Raw genomic sequence first — 16,972 nt, 5'->3', positions numbered from 1 at the left:
TGTTTGAGATCTTGGGGGAAGAGGACATCAGAAGATATCTCTGGATAGTTGATTATTTTTACGTGCTCGGGATCCGTCATATGTATGATGCTGGACATCAGAAGATATCTCTGGATAGTTGATTGTTTTTACGTGCTCAGTATCCATCATATGTATGATGCATTGCAGGTATATTTGGAAATATATCTTAATTTTCTTCGTGAGAACATATGCAGTACATACAAGACCTTGGTTTTGTGTGCAAATGCTTGCTAATCCCGGTCTTCTGTGATGCTTCTTGAAGATGCCTGCTGCCTGTGAATCAGTGCTTGAAGATATCGAAGATATTGTGTCAGCAGAAGATTTGAAACCACACGATCGGCAGTTTGTAAGAAAGAATGTTTTTCCCAAAGTGCGAAAACGCCATTCACAGAAAAATATTGAGATGGACGATGATCCCCCAAGCGACAGGTATGTTCTTCCATCAGCCTCGTCTTGTTGCTTTTCTCATATCTTGTGTGTGCTGTTACCTTCCAGAAATAACATAGGAGTTCTCATGATCTCATAATGTAAGATCTGAAAACAAGATAAAAATGAGCAAAATAGCGTGTATAAAATCATAGAATCACAGACTGGCCTAGGCTGGAAGGGACCTTAGAGATCATTTAATCCAACCTCCCTGTCATGGGCAGGGACGCCTCTCAGCTGGATCAGGCAACACGTGGGGACCGAACGGGGATGTAGTGATAATGGATAATAAATCCTGAGTAAATTTTTTGTCCTAGACAACTTTCTGTAGAAATCAGTTATGACCGAGGTGTTGATTAATGGAGTAATCAAACTGGAAAAATGGCTCCTGTAACTTCCTGTACATCTTTTAACTTGCCTTTTTCATTCATTTTTACTCAACAGCATTATTCCCGGTGCTCAGAAAATCTGGATTCGTACGTGGGGATGTTCTCACAATAATTCGGATGGTGAATACATGGCTGGACAGCTGGCTGCATATGGGTACAAAATTACAGGTAACAATGTCAGACTTAAGTCACTTTTCTTTTTTTTTTTTTTTGGAAATGTTCAGAGCTGTCAAGCTGTAATCAAATGTCGTTAGGCTTAATTACAATTTTTTTATCTCCTCTTTGATCTGTTTCTGGTTTGAAGGCCAGGAGGTAAAGTGTTTTCCTGGCAGGTGAGCAGAGTGGTCAGGTTTTCTTGATGCAGCAGCTATCTCATAGATCGAACACAGCGCCCTTTGCGAGCATTTTCCTTGCTAAGCTGAGTTGAAAAGTTACCAAAAGAGTGGAAAGGAAAGTTATCATAAGAGTGGAAAGGAAAGATATTAATTCTTGGGCAGAATCTAGCTGGTTGTCTGATGGAAGCCGAGAGAGGAATGAAGTCTGTTGTCACTTTGTGTTTGCTGCTGGGGCAGAGGTGAACCTCTCCACAGGAGTGATCCTTTGTTTCGGGAGGGGTGATCTGTATGGTGGGGGTGGGATGATACAGGGTTAGATGTTGGACCTTCGAAAGAGCTCAAAATGCTCTTTTTCTTTTCCGTCCAAACGCACTCCCCATCCTCCTGTTCTGCCTCTGTGACCCTAAACAAACCCCCCAAACTTATGGTTGTGCCGTGTTTCGTCTCCTTCATACAAATCGTATTGACAGAAAAGCTGTAGAAAGCAGAAAACGTAGACTGATGCCATATTTCAGTGGAGAATTATTATCTGAATACTTATATAGCTTGTGACTAGTCAAAATAAAAATTTAAAATTTATTAATTTGAGTTTTGGTCCATCTTGCGTTTAAACTTGCATCCTGCTTGGACTGAAAGACTGTGAAGTTGCCTTTTCTGATGTTTTGCTCTTTTATACCTGTTTTCACAAAACACTTGTTGCTTTTCTTAAACTATCTCATGATATCATTAAACAGCTACATCTCATTTTACTTTCTCTGTAGTAGATCTTTCTGTATTTATCTAAGTAGAAACTAGATGGCAAATTATTCAAGTGCTGAGCTATTTTAAGGAACCCAGGTGGTGCTTTAATTAGCAGTGCAGCTCTGGGACAGGAATGCTCTTTTCACAGGTGAGTGGAATGCTGGTCCCGGCAGCCTTATTTGTAACAGCTGGTTGTGTAAGACGACACATGAGTTTTCAGTTTTGTCTCGTTACGGCTTTCTTAAATTGAACTTCTCTAATGCATCGTGTTCCAGAAGCTACTGTTGTCTTGTCAGGATTCAGATGGCTGTCCAGTGCTTTTGGAATTTTACTGGGAGAAAGGTAGGAAAGCTGGAGTGCTGTGAAGGAACTACCTAGGATTTTTGATCACTTTTCTTATTTTAGAAAATGAAGTGCTCTTCATTTTGGAACAGAAGTAAGTCTACGTCTAGAATCTGAAAGTGAGGACTAAAAGCTGAGTAAAATTTGCGGTAGCTGGGATAGGAATACCTCCAGAGGAATTTTGGTAGTCGTGTGTGAAATTGACTGCTGGTTTCTGGTCATAAACTAAATCAGAACATCGACTTAATTTGTGTATATATATACACATATATTAAACAAACTTAACAAAACTGCAATGCGGAGGTGGTAGGCAGAAATCACCCAGTGTGGTTTCTCGTTTATGAAATTAGACAGCTTTTTAAGCTGACAAATTTAAAGTGCTCTGAAAATTTTGTTTTTGTTTTTGGCTACAAATTCTGGCTAAAGTAAATTTTCCCAAATCCATCTGGTCTCCTTGATGGGCTGTTAACGAAGCTGGAACTGAGTGCAAGTGTTGCAAGAATGGTAACTGCATGTGAGAATGCTCAGTATAGTGATGCTTCTGGCCACAAGTGCATGTCTTTCATTAAGGGGAAAGATTATCTCTTGTCACAGTATCTTGGACAATGGTAACTTAAATTGTTTTGATTTGACCTGTTTCCTACATGTTACTCAGCTTTTGAGTCAACAACTCTTATTGAAGAGCTGCTGGAATAAAGTTCTGGTTCTAGGAAACAAAATTTGAGCTTTACTTCCAGTTACTGCTCCGCTAGAAGGGAAATGTTCAGACAATTTCTAGTGTCTTCTGACTCTTAAGATTAGAGGGAAAAAAAAAAAAAAAGGCAGCATCAGACAGACTTCTGTTGCTAACCAGAAATTGTAACAGTGCAACCTACCTTGTAAGTTGACTTAACTGAAAATTGATATCATGAATATCTTCTAATTATAGGAGAAAAATGTGTTGTTGTTGGAAAAAATGTTATTTTGATACTGTTCCTCATCCCCATCTTTATTGTATGGATTCCACCTTGTTCTTGATTTGAACTCTATTCAGGAAATGCAGGTGTCTTCCCTCCCCTGTTGTTATTTTCCCCTTGCTTTTCATCTGTTTCAAAAATATTCTTTCTGTACCAGCACCCTTTGTTGCTTTCAGGAGTGGCTGTATCCAAAGGTGAAAGCCAAGGGCTGTGCTGTGATTTTTTCACAGCAAAACCACCTCTGTCTGGGTGTGGTGCAAAGCGGCCCCATTACTGCCGTAACAGCAGCGCTGCTTAGGCATCAGGGGCTGCGTCAGCTTCAAAAAAGGCAAAGGAAAACCAGCAGGAGACCTGAATGTTTCTTTCGTATCTGCTTTTCCAACGAAGGTAGGCAGGATTCTGAACAAACCATCCTGTGGGATGTCAGCCTGAGCCTCGCAGAAATGTGTGGGCCAGCTGCTCGCAGTGTAGGGCTGGACCAGGCGCTTGGTCGTGGTCTGAAACCAGCCCAGCTCACGGTGTTCTTGGCTTCTTGGCAATGTGACTTGCTGTGTAGTCCAGACACACCTGCAGACCTGCTGGGCCGTTCCCTTGAGGTACACCCCGAGGGCAGAAACTCTCAGGGTGCAGACAGGTAATGCCTGCTGAGAAAAAGAGGAAGAGGGCAAGCTGGGTGTTCTCACAGGCTGTGGGCCACGTATTTGTTTGGGAAGGGAATTTACTAAGTGTGACACTTCACAGGACTTCCTCTCCTAAAAATGGAACCGGCCATGTCTAGTTAGCCCTGGAAGGAACTGATTTGTGAAGCGGGTAGTTGTGGCATCTAGAGCTTCTGGTTCTATGGAATGAATGGGTCCCTGCATTTTGATGGATCAAGCAGCTGGGTGGGCTTGTTAGTTTGTGATAATTGCTTTTTGGCTTGAGGCTCTGCTGGTCCAAAGCATTCCCTCCCCAGTCCTTGTAAAACGTGCTGTGGGGTGGGAAGACATTACTAGTGATTTACGAATACCAGAAGAACGAAGAGTAACTCTTGTTTTTATGAAGAGGACGCAAAAACTACTTCAGCAAAGCTAAACCAGGAAGAGCTTACCTGCACTAGGCTTTGCTTTTTTTTTTTCTTTTTCTTTTTTAATTTTTATAAGTAAATGCTAGCATGGAACTTTTTCCTCCTGTGGCACAGCATTCTAGAAGCAAAAAGGGATGGAGGAGTTCCCTTGCTAATTCAGTGGGCCTGACTTTGATTTAGCACGTAGAAACTAGGTTATATTAAAGACCCTTAGCTTTTCTTGTGCAATTTTAGACTAGTCTTTGTCCAGGCATCCTTTTTACTGTCTTGTGCAATTTTTTTCAAGTTTCTTGGGTAGAAAGATGCTGTTTTTTCACGGGTTCCTTCCTCTGCCTCTTGCAGAGCTCGTTCCATTACTGTGATTATGGTATTTGTTGGCAGGACTTGTATCAGTGAGATTTGCCAATTCCTAGCTTAATGTTTATAGTCCTTGTTGTATGTTTTACAACTCTGCAGTTCACTGTGCAGAGTATTGATGTAGTTCTCTAAAGCAAATATCAATATTTTGAAATACTGTTAAGGAAATTATCTAGTTTTTATTGTCTCTTCTACTTGTTAATTTGCTAAACACTTGTCAGTTTTGTTTGCCAGTGGATATAGCTGAAGTATCCTTAAGACTGTCCATCTGCTCGAACAGCGAGTTTGAGTAGAAGAAAGAAGGAAGAAGACAAGGAAGAACAAATGTTCTGATCTGCTTAAGACTTCGTGTTGAAAAGAAGGCGGATGTGAAGGGAAACTTCCTGAGCCTGCTGGTGAAAAAGCGGATGAGGTGGTGCAAACTAACGCAGGCTTTGGCGTTCAGAGGCATTGCCAGTCGTCGTTACCTTGTGCCAACTAGCGCTTTCTTAGGCTCTGGCTGTCCCCATACAGGCACAGCATCCATTTTATTCATCAAAGTGGGAAAAAAAAAATGTCCAAGACTATATGACTCATGGTTTTTGAGTTGCAGTTCAGAATGTGGTGCTTTAAATGTTGTTTTAAAAGTCCTTTTCTCCTGCACAATAAAATTTTAATAATGTTAGAGTTTGCTTCATTTTCTTAACATAGAGATTTTGTAAACAGGTTACTGTATTCTGTACATTTGTTAAGGTAAAATAATCTCTCTCCAGCCTGTCTGGTGGTTACTGAGGTATTTTGACTGAGGTTTTTGCTGGTTTGCCGGCGTATGCTTTTAGTTGCTCAGAATCAGCAGTTAGTCTTTGCATTTTTCTCTCTTCACCCTGCTGATAATGCTTCTCTGTTGCTTCCTAAGTATCAGTAAAACAGTCGTGATTACCCTGTAATTTCGGGGTGCCGTGAGGCATGCTCGTGGTGAGGTGTTTTTAGTATTCTTTTTTCCTAAGCTTAAAGACAGATCTTTATTAGCTGCTCATGAAGTTCTTGGTATTTAGCCTTATTGATCTGAGAATTCAAGTTTAGTCTTCGCTTTTAGATTAGCTGTGAGCGAAGTGCCAATTTAGGAAAAAAGAAAAAGATACTTCTGTAACTCTTTTGCCTGTGTGTGAATGTGTTTAAATACACAAAGTAACCCAGACTACTTTCTGGTGATGGGAGGTGTTTCTGTTTTCTCTGACAACTTTACAGTGAAACTGTGAGTGTGTTTAAATACACAAAGTAACCCAAACTACTTTCCTGGTGATGGGAGGTGTTTCTGTTTTCTCTGACAACGTTGCAATGAAACTGTCATTCTCTGTGAAGCAGCTGAGCAGTGGAAAAAGGTGAATCGAGGTGTAAATCCTGTTGTGTTTTGTACCCTCGCTGAAGAATTCCACCGTTGTCTATAATTTGTGGAATCATAATCCTGTATGATTTTGGTTTGCCACAGGTTTCCTTTGTGCTTTGTTTCTTGGTGTTCTGTCCTGAAAACCCTGTTCTGTCATGCCCACTTAGTAGGTGAGTGCTTGGGAGGTGGCAGCGGTGGGTTTTGTTAAATTTTGTCTCGTTTTTTTCACTTCTGCAGAGATAATTGTTGGCACGTATCAAGAACTATCTCCCGAGGATATGTAAGAGCTCTTGTCATTTGTTTAGGATCTGAAACTTTTGTAGTGAGATGGTTAAGAGGATAAAGAGAGGGGGTGAAATGGGACATGGAGGAAAGGTGATATTCATGGGATGGAACAGGTAGGATTGCATGATGAGGATTTCCCAGCTGTAAGGAATGCAGGTGTTCCCAGTGCAGCCTGCAGTGCGCTGTGAGGCAGCGAGCGGGCTGATGGATGTGGATATGGGAGGGGGCTTTCTTGCAGGGTGGAGTTAACACATCGTGCTGACTCGCCTGCAGCGGTGCACGGTCCCCAGGCCTCAGTAGGCTGAAGTATAATTGTGGTTTTGGCAGCTGTAGGTTGCTGTGTTACTGCTCCTGTGTTCCCTGTAAAACTTCCTAGCTCACGTGTGGCTGGAGTTCTGTTATTAGTACCTCCGACTTCTAGCACAGGGTGAGATATATGACCTCTTTGTGGTGAGTTCTTCCTACCTCAGCTTCCTCAGCATCAACTTCTTATTCCCGTTAACGTTCGTTCTGTTAAGCGGAGTATCGAACTTTGAGGATGTTTTCTTGGTTACAGGACAGAACTCCCCATAGTCTGAAACTGGAAGTGTTTCCCTGTTTATGGGGAAACTAGAAGGAAGTGGTAGTATGAATTTCCCCCTCATGATGGCTTCCTGTATCGCTGCTGTTAGATCTTGATCTGACAAGTGAACTTTTTTCTTTATCCCACTTAACATCACCTGTTCTGCAGTCCGTCTAAATTGCATTGATTTCTTTATTTTCTTTTAGTGTTTTTCTTTCACAGACACGAAGCTGGCAACTCTTAAGTTGGGAGCGAGCATGAGAGCCTAAATAAATCCTACACGCACAGCATCCTCAGACACTTGTAGAGAGATTCTCTAGGTAAACTTACGCATGAGTACGTGTTTAGGGTTAATTCTAGTGGCAAAACGGTTGACTGCATGCTCTGGTGGTTGTGCAATAGGTTTTAGTTCTGGGAATGCTGAATTTCATGTAATCCAGAATTGCTGAGACTGGAAAAGAATGGATTTGAAAAGGATCGAACCACGAAAGGCAAATTTCAGCTTCTGCATACTCCTATCTGCAGCGTGTCTATGTAGGAGCTGGTTAGGCCATCGGAAAAATGAAGCATAAACAGAGATCAGGTGATTATAGACTGGCCTAGGCTGGAAAGGATCTTAGAGATCATTTAATCCAGCCTCCCTGTCATGGGCAGGGACGCCTCTCAACTAGATCAGGCTACACATGGGGACCGAACGGGGATGTAGTGATAATGGATAATAAATCAGGTGATTATAGATCAAGTGATCATAGAATGGCCTAGGCTGGAAGGGACCTTAGAGATCATTTAATCCAACCTCCCATGGAACCCACGACCTTGGTGTTATCAGCACCACGCTCTAACTGAGTGGAGATGAAGTGACTTCAACACAGACGTACAGGTGATGTGGAGCTTTGTAGAATGTTCTGTTGAGACATTAGTTTTGCATTCTCGTGGTTCTTTGTTCTACAAGTAATAATTTAAATGAGATTTAGAAAAGCTAGTAGGATTTTGTAACCTGAAGAGACTTTTGACTCTGAGAAAGGAGCAAGACCATGGTTTGATAAAAGCATTTGTAGGAGCACCTGCCAAAGGCTCACTTGTTACCCAGAGTGAGGGGGAGCAGTGGTGGAGCTTTAGTGTTTACTGCAAGTTCTTGCTATAATTTCACTACAGTTTTCGTTTGATAGGAAAGAGGAATCTTAACTGGGAGCTCATTGTTTTTTTGAGAAACTGCTGATTAGAATGGCATTCCCTAAACTTACCACACTTAGCCTTTGCTCTGCACCATTGCCTTAAGGTGCTTTTAATATATTTGGGAATGGTTTTTGGACAGTTGCGCTGTGGGTGTCTGTGCATGTGTGAGCTGCTCTTGCTTTGTGTCACTCTAGGGAGGCAAGGAGAGCCCAAGGGAGTTAGTTTCTGGCTTGTGGCTGACAAGAATTTCAAATGTAGCACAATTGATCTCAAACTGTGCTGTGTCTCCAAACAGAGAGCATTAATTTATATTATTCCTCTTCTGCCAGGCATGAGGGTACGTTAAGAGACAAGGCTGCCGTGTGATTATGGCGACTGGAGCCAGTAGAGATTGATTAAACAGATGAGACACACAAATTGGTGTTAGTGTTTTTCCTCAATGGGAGCAAATAAAAAAAAAAAAAAAGAAAAAACCAGTACTTTTCTTTTCCTTTTTCTCCCTGCCTAACAGAGCTGAGTGTAATTTCTGTTTCCTTCTTTGTGGCCAACCTGGGTTATATTTGCGTGAGCCTGGTAAATATTTCTGTATCTCCCAGTTGTAAAAGCAGGTCCTGTCACAGAGGAAACAATAATGCCTGTAGATACTTTTCATCTCTCTTAGAGTCTCGTCCCACGCTTGGAGCATATCTCCTGCTGTTTGGGATTGTCTGTGCTTTTCACTTACGCTTTTTTTTTTTCATGTTGTGGCTCCTCAGGCCTGGTTGGCATGAGCAAGTTCAGACGTACCCTTACGGTGTCCTTGCTATCAGACTGTTTACAGCTGCACACTGGTCACACAAAACAATCAGGATATGGTAATGTACAAAGCAGTTTAGGCTTTTTCAGCTGGAGAGGTTTGCAGTTGACAGTGCAAAGGCTGCGGGCCCTGGAGGTGAGCACATCTCCCTTCCTCTGTGTTCCTGAGGCAGCGCGGAGGTACGGGATTGTCCTTGCGATCTGAAGGGCAGTCACAGGCATTTAGTTCAGTTGGCTTTAATCTGAATTATGTGCTATCGCTCTGATCTTACGTCCATTTAGCTGGCCACTTTACTACTGAATATTAGGCAAGTCTTTGTTTCTCTCTAGGAGCTGAAGAGTTGCTTTTTAGTGGTAATTTAGAGTTACTTTCTTAAGCTAAAGAGTTACCACTTTTTAGCTTAGCTTAGATTTCATATTGGACTCATTAGTTCTCCTTTCAAAGAGCCTGTGTTACGGGCTTGAGATTCTTAAATTCACTGTTTTAAAGAACTTCATTTGGAAGCGCCTTTCAGCTTCAAATTTGGTCTGGGGAGGCTGTTTTGATTTATATAAAGACTTTTCTGGGAAACATTTGTTGAGGGTTTTACGCATAATGATTGCCATGACACCCTGCTTATTTTTGTTGAGGAATGATTTTTAAATTTTTGTTTTATACTAACCTTACGTTGCTTGTCTTACAGTGTGTATTACAGCAAGGCACTGAATATTGTAAGGACTGCTGAACAAATACTCTCTGTTGAAATGCATGAGTACAGCATAAGTAAAGCAATGAGTTTAGCTAACAGTGTAAAGGCAGATGGTGTTCAGGTTGGAGATGGGTAATTAATTGTTACAGCTTTTTAAGGGCAGCATTTCAGGGAGACAGTAACTATTGTCATTAGTGCAGTGCTGTCCTAAGGTTCCAAGACAAGGCAAATTCTAAATTACAACATTGAATTTAATGTGGGATATTTTGAGGAAAAGTGCCATTTTCTGGGAATTAACATCCCGGGTTGAGTGTGGGTCGAGGCCTAGCTACCTAGTTAGCTTGTGTGGTTAACTTAAGGTTTGTGCAAATGCTTTTTAAAAAATATATACTGATCATTGGCAAATAAAGTAAATATGATTTTCTTGAGCTCATCTTCAGGAACACCTGAGTTGTATAAGTTTTTTTTTTTTTTAATCTAAATAATTTTTAGTTTTACAAAAAAATCTTTTATTGTGGTAAACAGTGGAGATGAGCAAGTTTTCAAAGGGCAATCTGTCCCTTGTGCCTGTTGGGAACAGCAGAGCTGCACAAGGGAGAGCGTCGGAGTTTGCAGGGAAGGAGCTCCCATCAGCAGAACGGCGTCGTGCCACAGCTTGCAGCAAAGCTGGAGCAGACCCGCATCCCGTTTGCATCCACCTGCTGGCAAATATGGAATAAGCATTGGTTCCTTGGTCCTTCTGCTCCTCTCCGTGGCATTGCTGTACCTAAAAACCTATTTTAAAATGAAGCAAGTTATGCACAAGCTCTTATGTTTCACAGAAATTGAGTTAATTCTTCCCAGAATCACAGAATGTTAGGGGTTGGAAGGGACCCCAGCAACACTATAGACAGAGATAACTTTCACCTGAACACAAGTGATAAGCGAGAAATGGCTTTATTGCATTGTAAAACTGGATTAGAGTGCTTCAGGTTGCAGTTCTTGGGAAATGTCAACCTCGTCCTAGCCAGTCTCTGTGACTATTTTTGGAGTGTGTGTGTGTCTTTGCTAGTGGAGTCTTTACAACAGTTACACTGGTAGGATGTTTCTCCAGAAATGAGAATGTGCTCAGAGATTTAGCTTACACATTCAGAAACACTTTTCAAGCAGACAGTTAATCACCCAGAAGAGGTTATGAATTCTCCATCGCTGGAGAACCCATGAAGGTTGTGTGCGCTTCAGGGAGCCTTGCAGCAGTTCTGTGCTACCAGCTGGAGTTAGCACCTTACGTGTTGGGGCTGAGGAACAGGCTTCATCTCTTTAAGCAGTAGACATTGACGTTTGTCTGTGTGTCAAATCCCTGCCTTTGGAATTTGCTTACAGAAAGAAACTAAGCAGAAAAGCAGAAACTTTGCCTCGAATGACTATAAATAGGCTCAGAGTTAATCGTGCCAAAACTGAATTGCTGTTGATTGGTACAAGACGCTGGTGTATAGAGCAGTGAGTTTTTTGGCTTGCAGTGTAATAGAAGACAGATCACTTGGCTGCTGATTTTATTAGGCATTTTGGACCCTTAGCTTTTGTTGGCTGGGCTTTAAGGGGTAAAAGTACTATTGTTTGATTTTTTTCTGAAGTGATAGTTGGCTTTACAAATTCAGTTTGTTTATGGGTTGGCATTTTTCTGTGTTTATCATGCTCTGAAAAATGCACTCACCGTTGGTAAGTCTTCATTTGTGAGCCTAAAGATGTACGCCTTCAGATGACGGTAAACTTGAACATCTAGTGTTTCTTTAAGTAAAAGTTGGAGTCTTATGATTCGTAGTGCTGAAAAGAAAATAGTAACTGAGTATACTTAGAAGTCTGCTAAGTAGAAATAAAGAAGTTTGAGACAGTCCCGTTGATACATTCTTTGTAAATCCTTTTTGTAACAAATAATCTTTGTAACATTACAGTGGAATAGGAAAAACCCTAACAGAATTTTTGGGTAAAGAAGAAAAAAAATACAATTGTTGAAGTTGTTTTAACAAAACCTTCAAACCCAGGAAACTTATGGGAGGATGGGGGAGTTTTTTCACAAGCTATTTTACTCTGACACTTGCACCTTTTTGTAGTAATACAAACGAGGCTTGTGGAAGACTGATGTGTTTTCTGAATTGTCCTTGGAGCCACCCACGATTTTCTGAATACAAACACAACAAAGCAGAAAGCAGCATTTTCTTTTGGAGGTGGCTTACAGAGGAAGCTGCAGCCTGTCAGTGCTGGCAGTGGTTCCTCACTTCTCTGGAGACAGAAGTACATTTACAACAGAGGGGACCACGGGCTTCACAGGTGGTGTTCAGTGAGCTGGGGAGAAATTCTCAGGGTTTAACGCACCTTGGTGCGATGCCACTGCCCTGCTGGTAGGCAGTTGGGCATCAATACAGGGAGAAGAGTTTATTTCTGGGACGTAAACTGATGGGGAGAGGAATTTTAAGAAAGGTTGTTTTCCCTGACCACCTGTAGGGAGCAGGGTGTCAGTATATGTTCCTGGCTGGTAGAGCCTCCCTCCTTAGATCATTGGCCAAAAGGCACCTGCCTGGCTGAGCTTTCCTTCCCAGGGCTGGGACCTTTGACATTTGTTCCAGCTGGTTGTCAACAGCCTCCAGTGACAGAGGCTTCGTAACCTCTTCTGGGTGATTAACTGTCTTTCTGGTTGAAAAGTGTTTCTGAATGTGTAACCTAAATCGTAGAGCACAGCTCAAGCCCATCACTGCTTGTGTTTTCTTTAGTGAGTGCAGAGAGCATCTGATTCTTTTCTTCATAACAACCTTTCATGTATTTGAGCGCTGTTATCGCTTCCCCCGTAGGTGCCTTGTGTCCAGGCTGAATGGATGTGGTGCCTAAAAGCTTCTCTCGTAGGTCACGTTCTCTAGATCTCTGACCTTTCTCATTCTTCTCCTCTGGATGTTATCCAGTTCATTTGCATCAATCTTTAAGTGCATTAGTCTGTTTACGTAATGTGTACAGCTCTGAGAAGTGTGTGGTAGGTGGATTTTTGATGCCTTCTTTGAAATGTGGTTTATGGAACCTTCAAACTGAGGTCTCAGGACAGCTGAAATCTGGATCCAAAGTCTGTCAGAGAATCTCCCTCATCATTGACACACAGCCCTTTAAAAAGTGCAGCGGGAAATACTGAAATACACTTGTGTAGAAAAATACTTGTGGGAGATGATTTTATGATAAAACCGTTCAAGATGGGGAAGTTTGAAGTCTTGGTGCTGGCTTATTTTACTATCCTGAACTGAATACTTTGCTTCTCTGTATCTGCTTTTAATGTGTCTGTACTGAATGCTACTAATTGAGAGAGCTTCCCAGTTTTAGGGATTTGCTTCTGTGGCTCATTTAGGGACACTGCTATTTTTCCTAATGGTATTCTAGTGTGTTTTGGTTTTTTTTTTTTTAATAGTGTGAACTCAGCAATTTTAAACCAAAGATTGATGTCCCATGCCTGTTGTCTGCCTTTATTTTTTCGGCTGTGATTTCAGATGGAATCTGGCACAATTTGTTGGGGTGGTTTCTTGGCCGTTTTAGTCCAAGGGCAGATCAGTTCCTTGGTTTGATTTACAGTAAGCTCGGACAAGTCTTTGGAATTATCTGTGCGTGTGTAGTAAGACATTGCGAAAGAAGGAGGACGGAGCGTTTATAGCAGAGATGGCTCGTCTTTCATTTAGCACTACGGCTTATTTTTGCTGGCTTGAAGTGTGTGCTGGTGAAATGAAGGAACGCTGTTTTTGGTGGATTGTGCACTGGTTGATTTCTGCAGGTACTTTGTGCAAATTGATCTGGTGAAGAATCTGTCTTGATGCCGATCGTCTGCGCCTTAAAGTATCTTTTTCTTCCCCTCCTCCCCAGCAGTATGTTAGGAAACTTGGATTTTTTTGATGTATGTAACTTAGGATGTTTCGACACTTTCAGAGTCATGATAAGCAGAGAAATCTTGGCCATTTCAATTTAGCGAGGAAAAAGCTTTAGAGAAACGTTAGTTCAAAATTTAATTTGGTATCAGGCTTTAGATAAGAGCTCTACAGGGCTCCTTTATCGTAAGAGTTCTGCTAGTGCTGACTTACCTTCTCCAGATTATTTTTGAAAGCTTCTTTGCAGAAGTAGTAAGCTATCAAACAAAGGTAGTTTTGTACACCTTTCCCCTCCTCTTTTTGTATGAGGGCAGTTTGGGTCAATGGGAAGAGAATTGTAGCAGTTGGTGTAGATTCAGTCTGTGTGGTTTCAACTTTAGGTTTGCTTATAGCAGTTGTATGGGTCACCTCACTGGTTTCTTCGAATTTACTTAAATGAGTAAGGACTTCACGTGTCACTTAGTATCGCAGTAAGTGCTGTGCTGTAAATCACGGCTAGATGGCACTGTGTACCCATGCTTTCCCCAAAATTATGACTTGAAACCTATTTTTGAGAACCGTTTAAATTAACATTTAGGTTAAAAATGGCATTTTATTGAATTTTATTTTCAATTTAGTCACTTAATTGATCCCACTACAAGTGATCTCTTGGCTCAGGGACTTATTTTTCATTATTTGAAAGGACTCAAAAGTTCAGAGGCAGCCCTAGCGAGCGAGGTAACATTTTTCTCCATTTCCCACACAATTGTTAATAGTGCAGAAGCATTGCATATACTAGGCTTGTGTAAATATCCTAGAAGATTATTCAGAAAAAATGAAATCTGTTGGCAGGTCACGTGTGGTCATAAAGGAAATGAAGCAGTGATTAGTCTTTTGAGATTAGAGAGATTTGTATGTTTTTTTTGTTTTTTTTTAAAATTGATCATCATCCGTGTATGTCCATGCTGGTTAACACAAACACTTGATTTTCAGAGTCTTAGGTAGGAGAGCTTAAAATTGCCGTAACTTTTTTTTTTTTTCTCCTTTCTGTAAAATGGGATTTTTGGCTTTGGAGTGACTGTAGTGTATTATTGTAAGCACGGTAGCTGTTCATTCATGGAAGAGATCGTATCCAAATAAAGCTCTTGGGTGGGGTACGAAGCCGCGTGCGAAGTGATGCAGCCGGGCTTTGCTGTGTCCAGCGAGGACAGCGCAAGATGTTAGCAAGTGGTGTTCACCGCGAGGGAAATCAAGTGTACTAAGCAGACAGCTTCCCTTCCTGTAAGGGTTAAAAACGTCTTAGAAGTCTTGGCAAGGCACTTTTGTGGTTCTCGGTACGTACATCAGGGAAGTTTGCATCTCTTGAAGATGTTGTTGCTTCCAAAGAAAGAAAAAAAAGATTGCTTCAGATGCAGCTTGTGTTCTGTGTCATTAAAAAAAAACAAAACAACCCTAAACCCAAAGGGTCTGGGAAGTTCAAAAATGACATTTATGTTGCCAGACTGCATGGGTTTTTTGTGTGTGGTGAATCATAGAATTGTCAGGGTTGGAAGGGACCTTAAAGATCATCCAGTTCCAACCCCCCTGCAGTGGGCAGGGACATCCCCACTAGATCAGGCTGCCCAGAGCCCCATCCAGCCTGGCCTTAAAAACTTCCTGGGATGGGGCTGCCACCCCCTCTCTGGGCAACCTGTGCCAGGGTCTCCCCACCCTCATGGGGAAGAACTTCTTCCCAACGTCCCATCTGAACCGATCCATTTCTAGTTTCAATCCATTCCCTCTAGTCCTGTCACTACCTAAAATTCTAAAAAGCCTCTCCCCAGCTTTCTTGTAGCCCCCTTGAGATCCTGGAAGCCACAATAAGGTCTCCTCGGAGGCTTCTTTTCTGCAGACTGAACAGCCCCAACTCTCTCAGTCTGTCTTCATAGGGGAGGTTCTCTAGCCCTCTGATAATTTTTTTTCATAATTAGGTGTGTTTTACTTGTTTTTTGGAAAGGAGCAGCAGGTGTAGTTGCTGAATGCTGTAGTTGTCTCTTACCGTGGTGATTATGTGGATTTATGTAATCATTAGGGTATATTCTTCATTTGCTTCCTGAGATCTTGCTGGTTACTGCCTGCGTTCACACCTGTGCCGGCGTACCAGGGATTATTTGCCCTGTGTGTACACAACATTTCCAGTTGGACGCACCTTCCTGTAACTAATTGAAATCACTTGAAGAATTTGTACTTGGAGTTCCAGGTGTGCTACCTAGTACACACTAGAAAGAAAATGGAAGTTTTCATATAATGCTTGATTCTTTAAAAACCTCAAACAAATGAAAAAATCTGAGCAGATGTTGGCACAGGGACTTTGCTTAGAGTGAGGCTCCTTCTAGGATCAATTATTAGTAACATGTAGTTGGTTCAGGTTGAGATCTTTTCTCCTATATCTCGATTAATTTGGTTTAGTTATGAAAATACAGGTTTTGTATGAACTGATTTATAGGTTCTTATTCTTTTGTGAGAACAGCCTGTCGAAGGATTACTTTATTATTATTTTTTTAATCTGTTCTGGAGTCCCGTGCCCAAATTGTGATTCACGAAGGTGTTTGTAATTTAAGGGTTCTGACCTTCTCACCCTTACTGCTAATGGACAGCCAAAGGAGGGAAATTAATACAAGCTCCAGTTAAAAAAAAAAAAAAGAAAAAAGAAGCAGCTGAACACTGAAGTTGGGTTGTTTTTGTGAGATCCGAGACACTGAGAAATGCCTACTGATCAGCAGCTTGTCTCTGTGAAACTTTAGGTTTTCATAGATACACTTTTTTTCCTTTTCATTAATACAGTCTAGCTTGTTGTCAAAGCAATCCCATTCCTGTTAACACCTACTTCAGGTACCAGAAACTAAATCAAGAATACATTTTGATGTATAGAAAGTGTGGAACTAGTTAATGCCTTGCTAACACCACGGAGTGTGTGACCTAAGAAACAAACTGTGTGCTCTGTGGTAGCAAGTTGTACCCACTTGCATATTTCCGCATTGAGAACATGTGTGTCAGCTATGTTGCAAACCGTATTCTCAATAAACTAATTTCTAAAATGAAAGATTTAGAGCCTCATGAACGAGGTGGATTTAAGAAGTGTTTTAAATGGAGCTATTCATATATCTTTTTAGATGCTAAATTTATTTATTTTTTTAACCTCTCCAGAGTCTACTGGTTTTTGGCATCACTTGCTCTAGCATTGTTTCACAAATGTTTTCATAGATATTCACTGAAAATAGAACGGTGTCTTTTCAAGTGTCTGGAATAAGCAATGCAGAGACTTCTTCAAGCAAAGAACTATTAAAATGGGATTTTCAGTACTTGTTTGAAGATACGTTTTAGCTGCTCCATCAAAGTGACAATAAGCAAAGGACTCCTTAGGGAATGCTGAAATATCTGTCAAAATAGGCGTTCAGAAGGTGTTCTTCCCATCCATCTTTAGGTATGTGGTTTAGGTTCCTAGGTTAAATCCAATTAGTTAAGTGAAAAAGAGACTTGCTTTCCTGTAGCATCCCCTGGAGGTAACGAGTTCAATAGCGTCGGGTTTTTTCCCCCTTGGATTATACAGAGATTTCTGTGCCTAACTCGGGTGCC

General features: G+C 41.3%; 1 protein-coding gene across 1 annotated transcript in view; it reads left to right on the top strand.

Annotated features, from left to right (window-relative positions):
- Positions 1–283: 283 nt before the first annotated feature.
- Positions 284–16,972, top strand: part of CDKAL1 (CDK5 regulatory subunit associated protein 1-like 1) — a gene marked incomplete at its 3' end in the record, with an annotated part of 45,060 nt that continues 28,371 nt past the window's right edge. The window contains exons 1-2 of the mRNA XM_009868634.1: positions 284–450; positions 892–1,004. Coding sequence (XP_009866936.1) covers positions 284–450; positions 892–1,004 — 280 coding nt within the window. The remainder of the gene's footprint in view (positions 451–891; positions 1,005–16,972) is intronic.

Source organism: Apaloderma vittatum, unplaced genomic scaffold, assembly GCF_000703405.1.
Source record: "Apaloderma vittatum isolate BGI_N311 unplaced genomic scaffold, ASM70340v1 scaffold3204, whole genome shotgun sequence".
Taxonomy (NCBI): Eukaryota; Metazoa; Chordata; class Aves; order Trogoniformes; family Trogonidae; genus Apaloderma; species Apaloderma vittatum.
The sequence above is the reverse complement of the archived record's forward strand: the minus strand, read 5'-3'. Positions and strand labels throughout refer to the sequence as shown.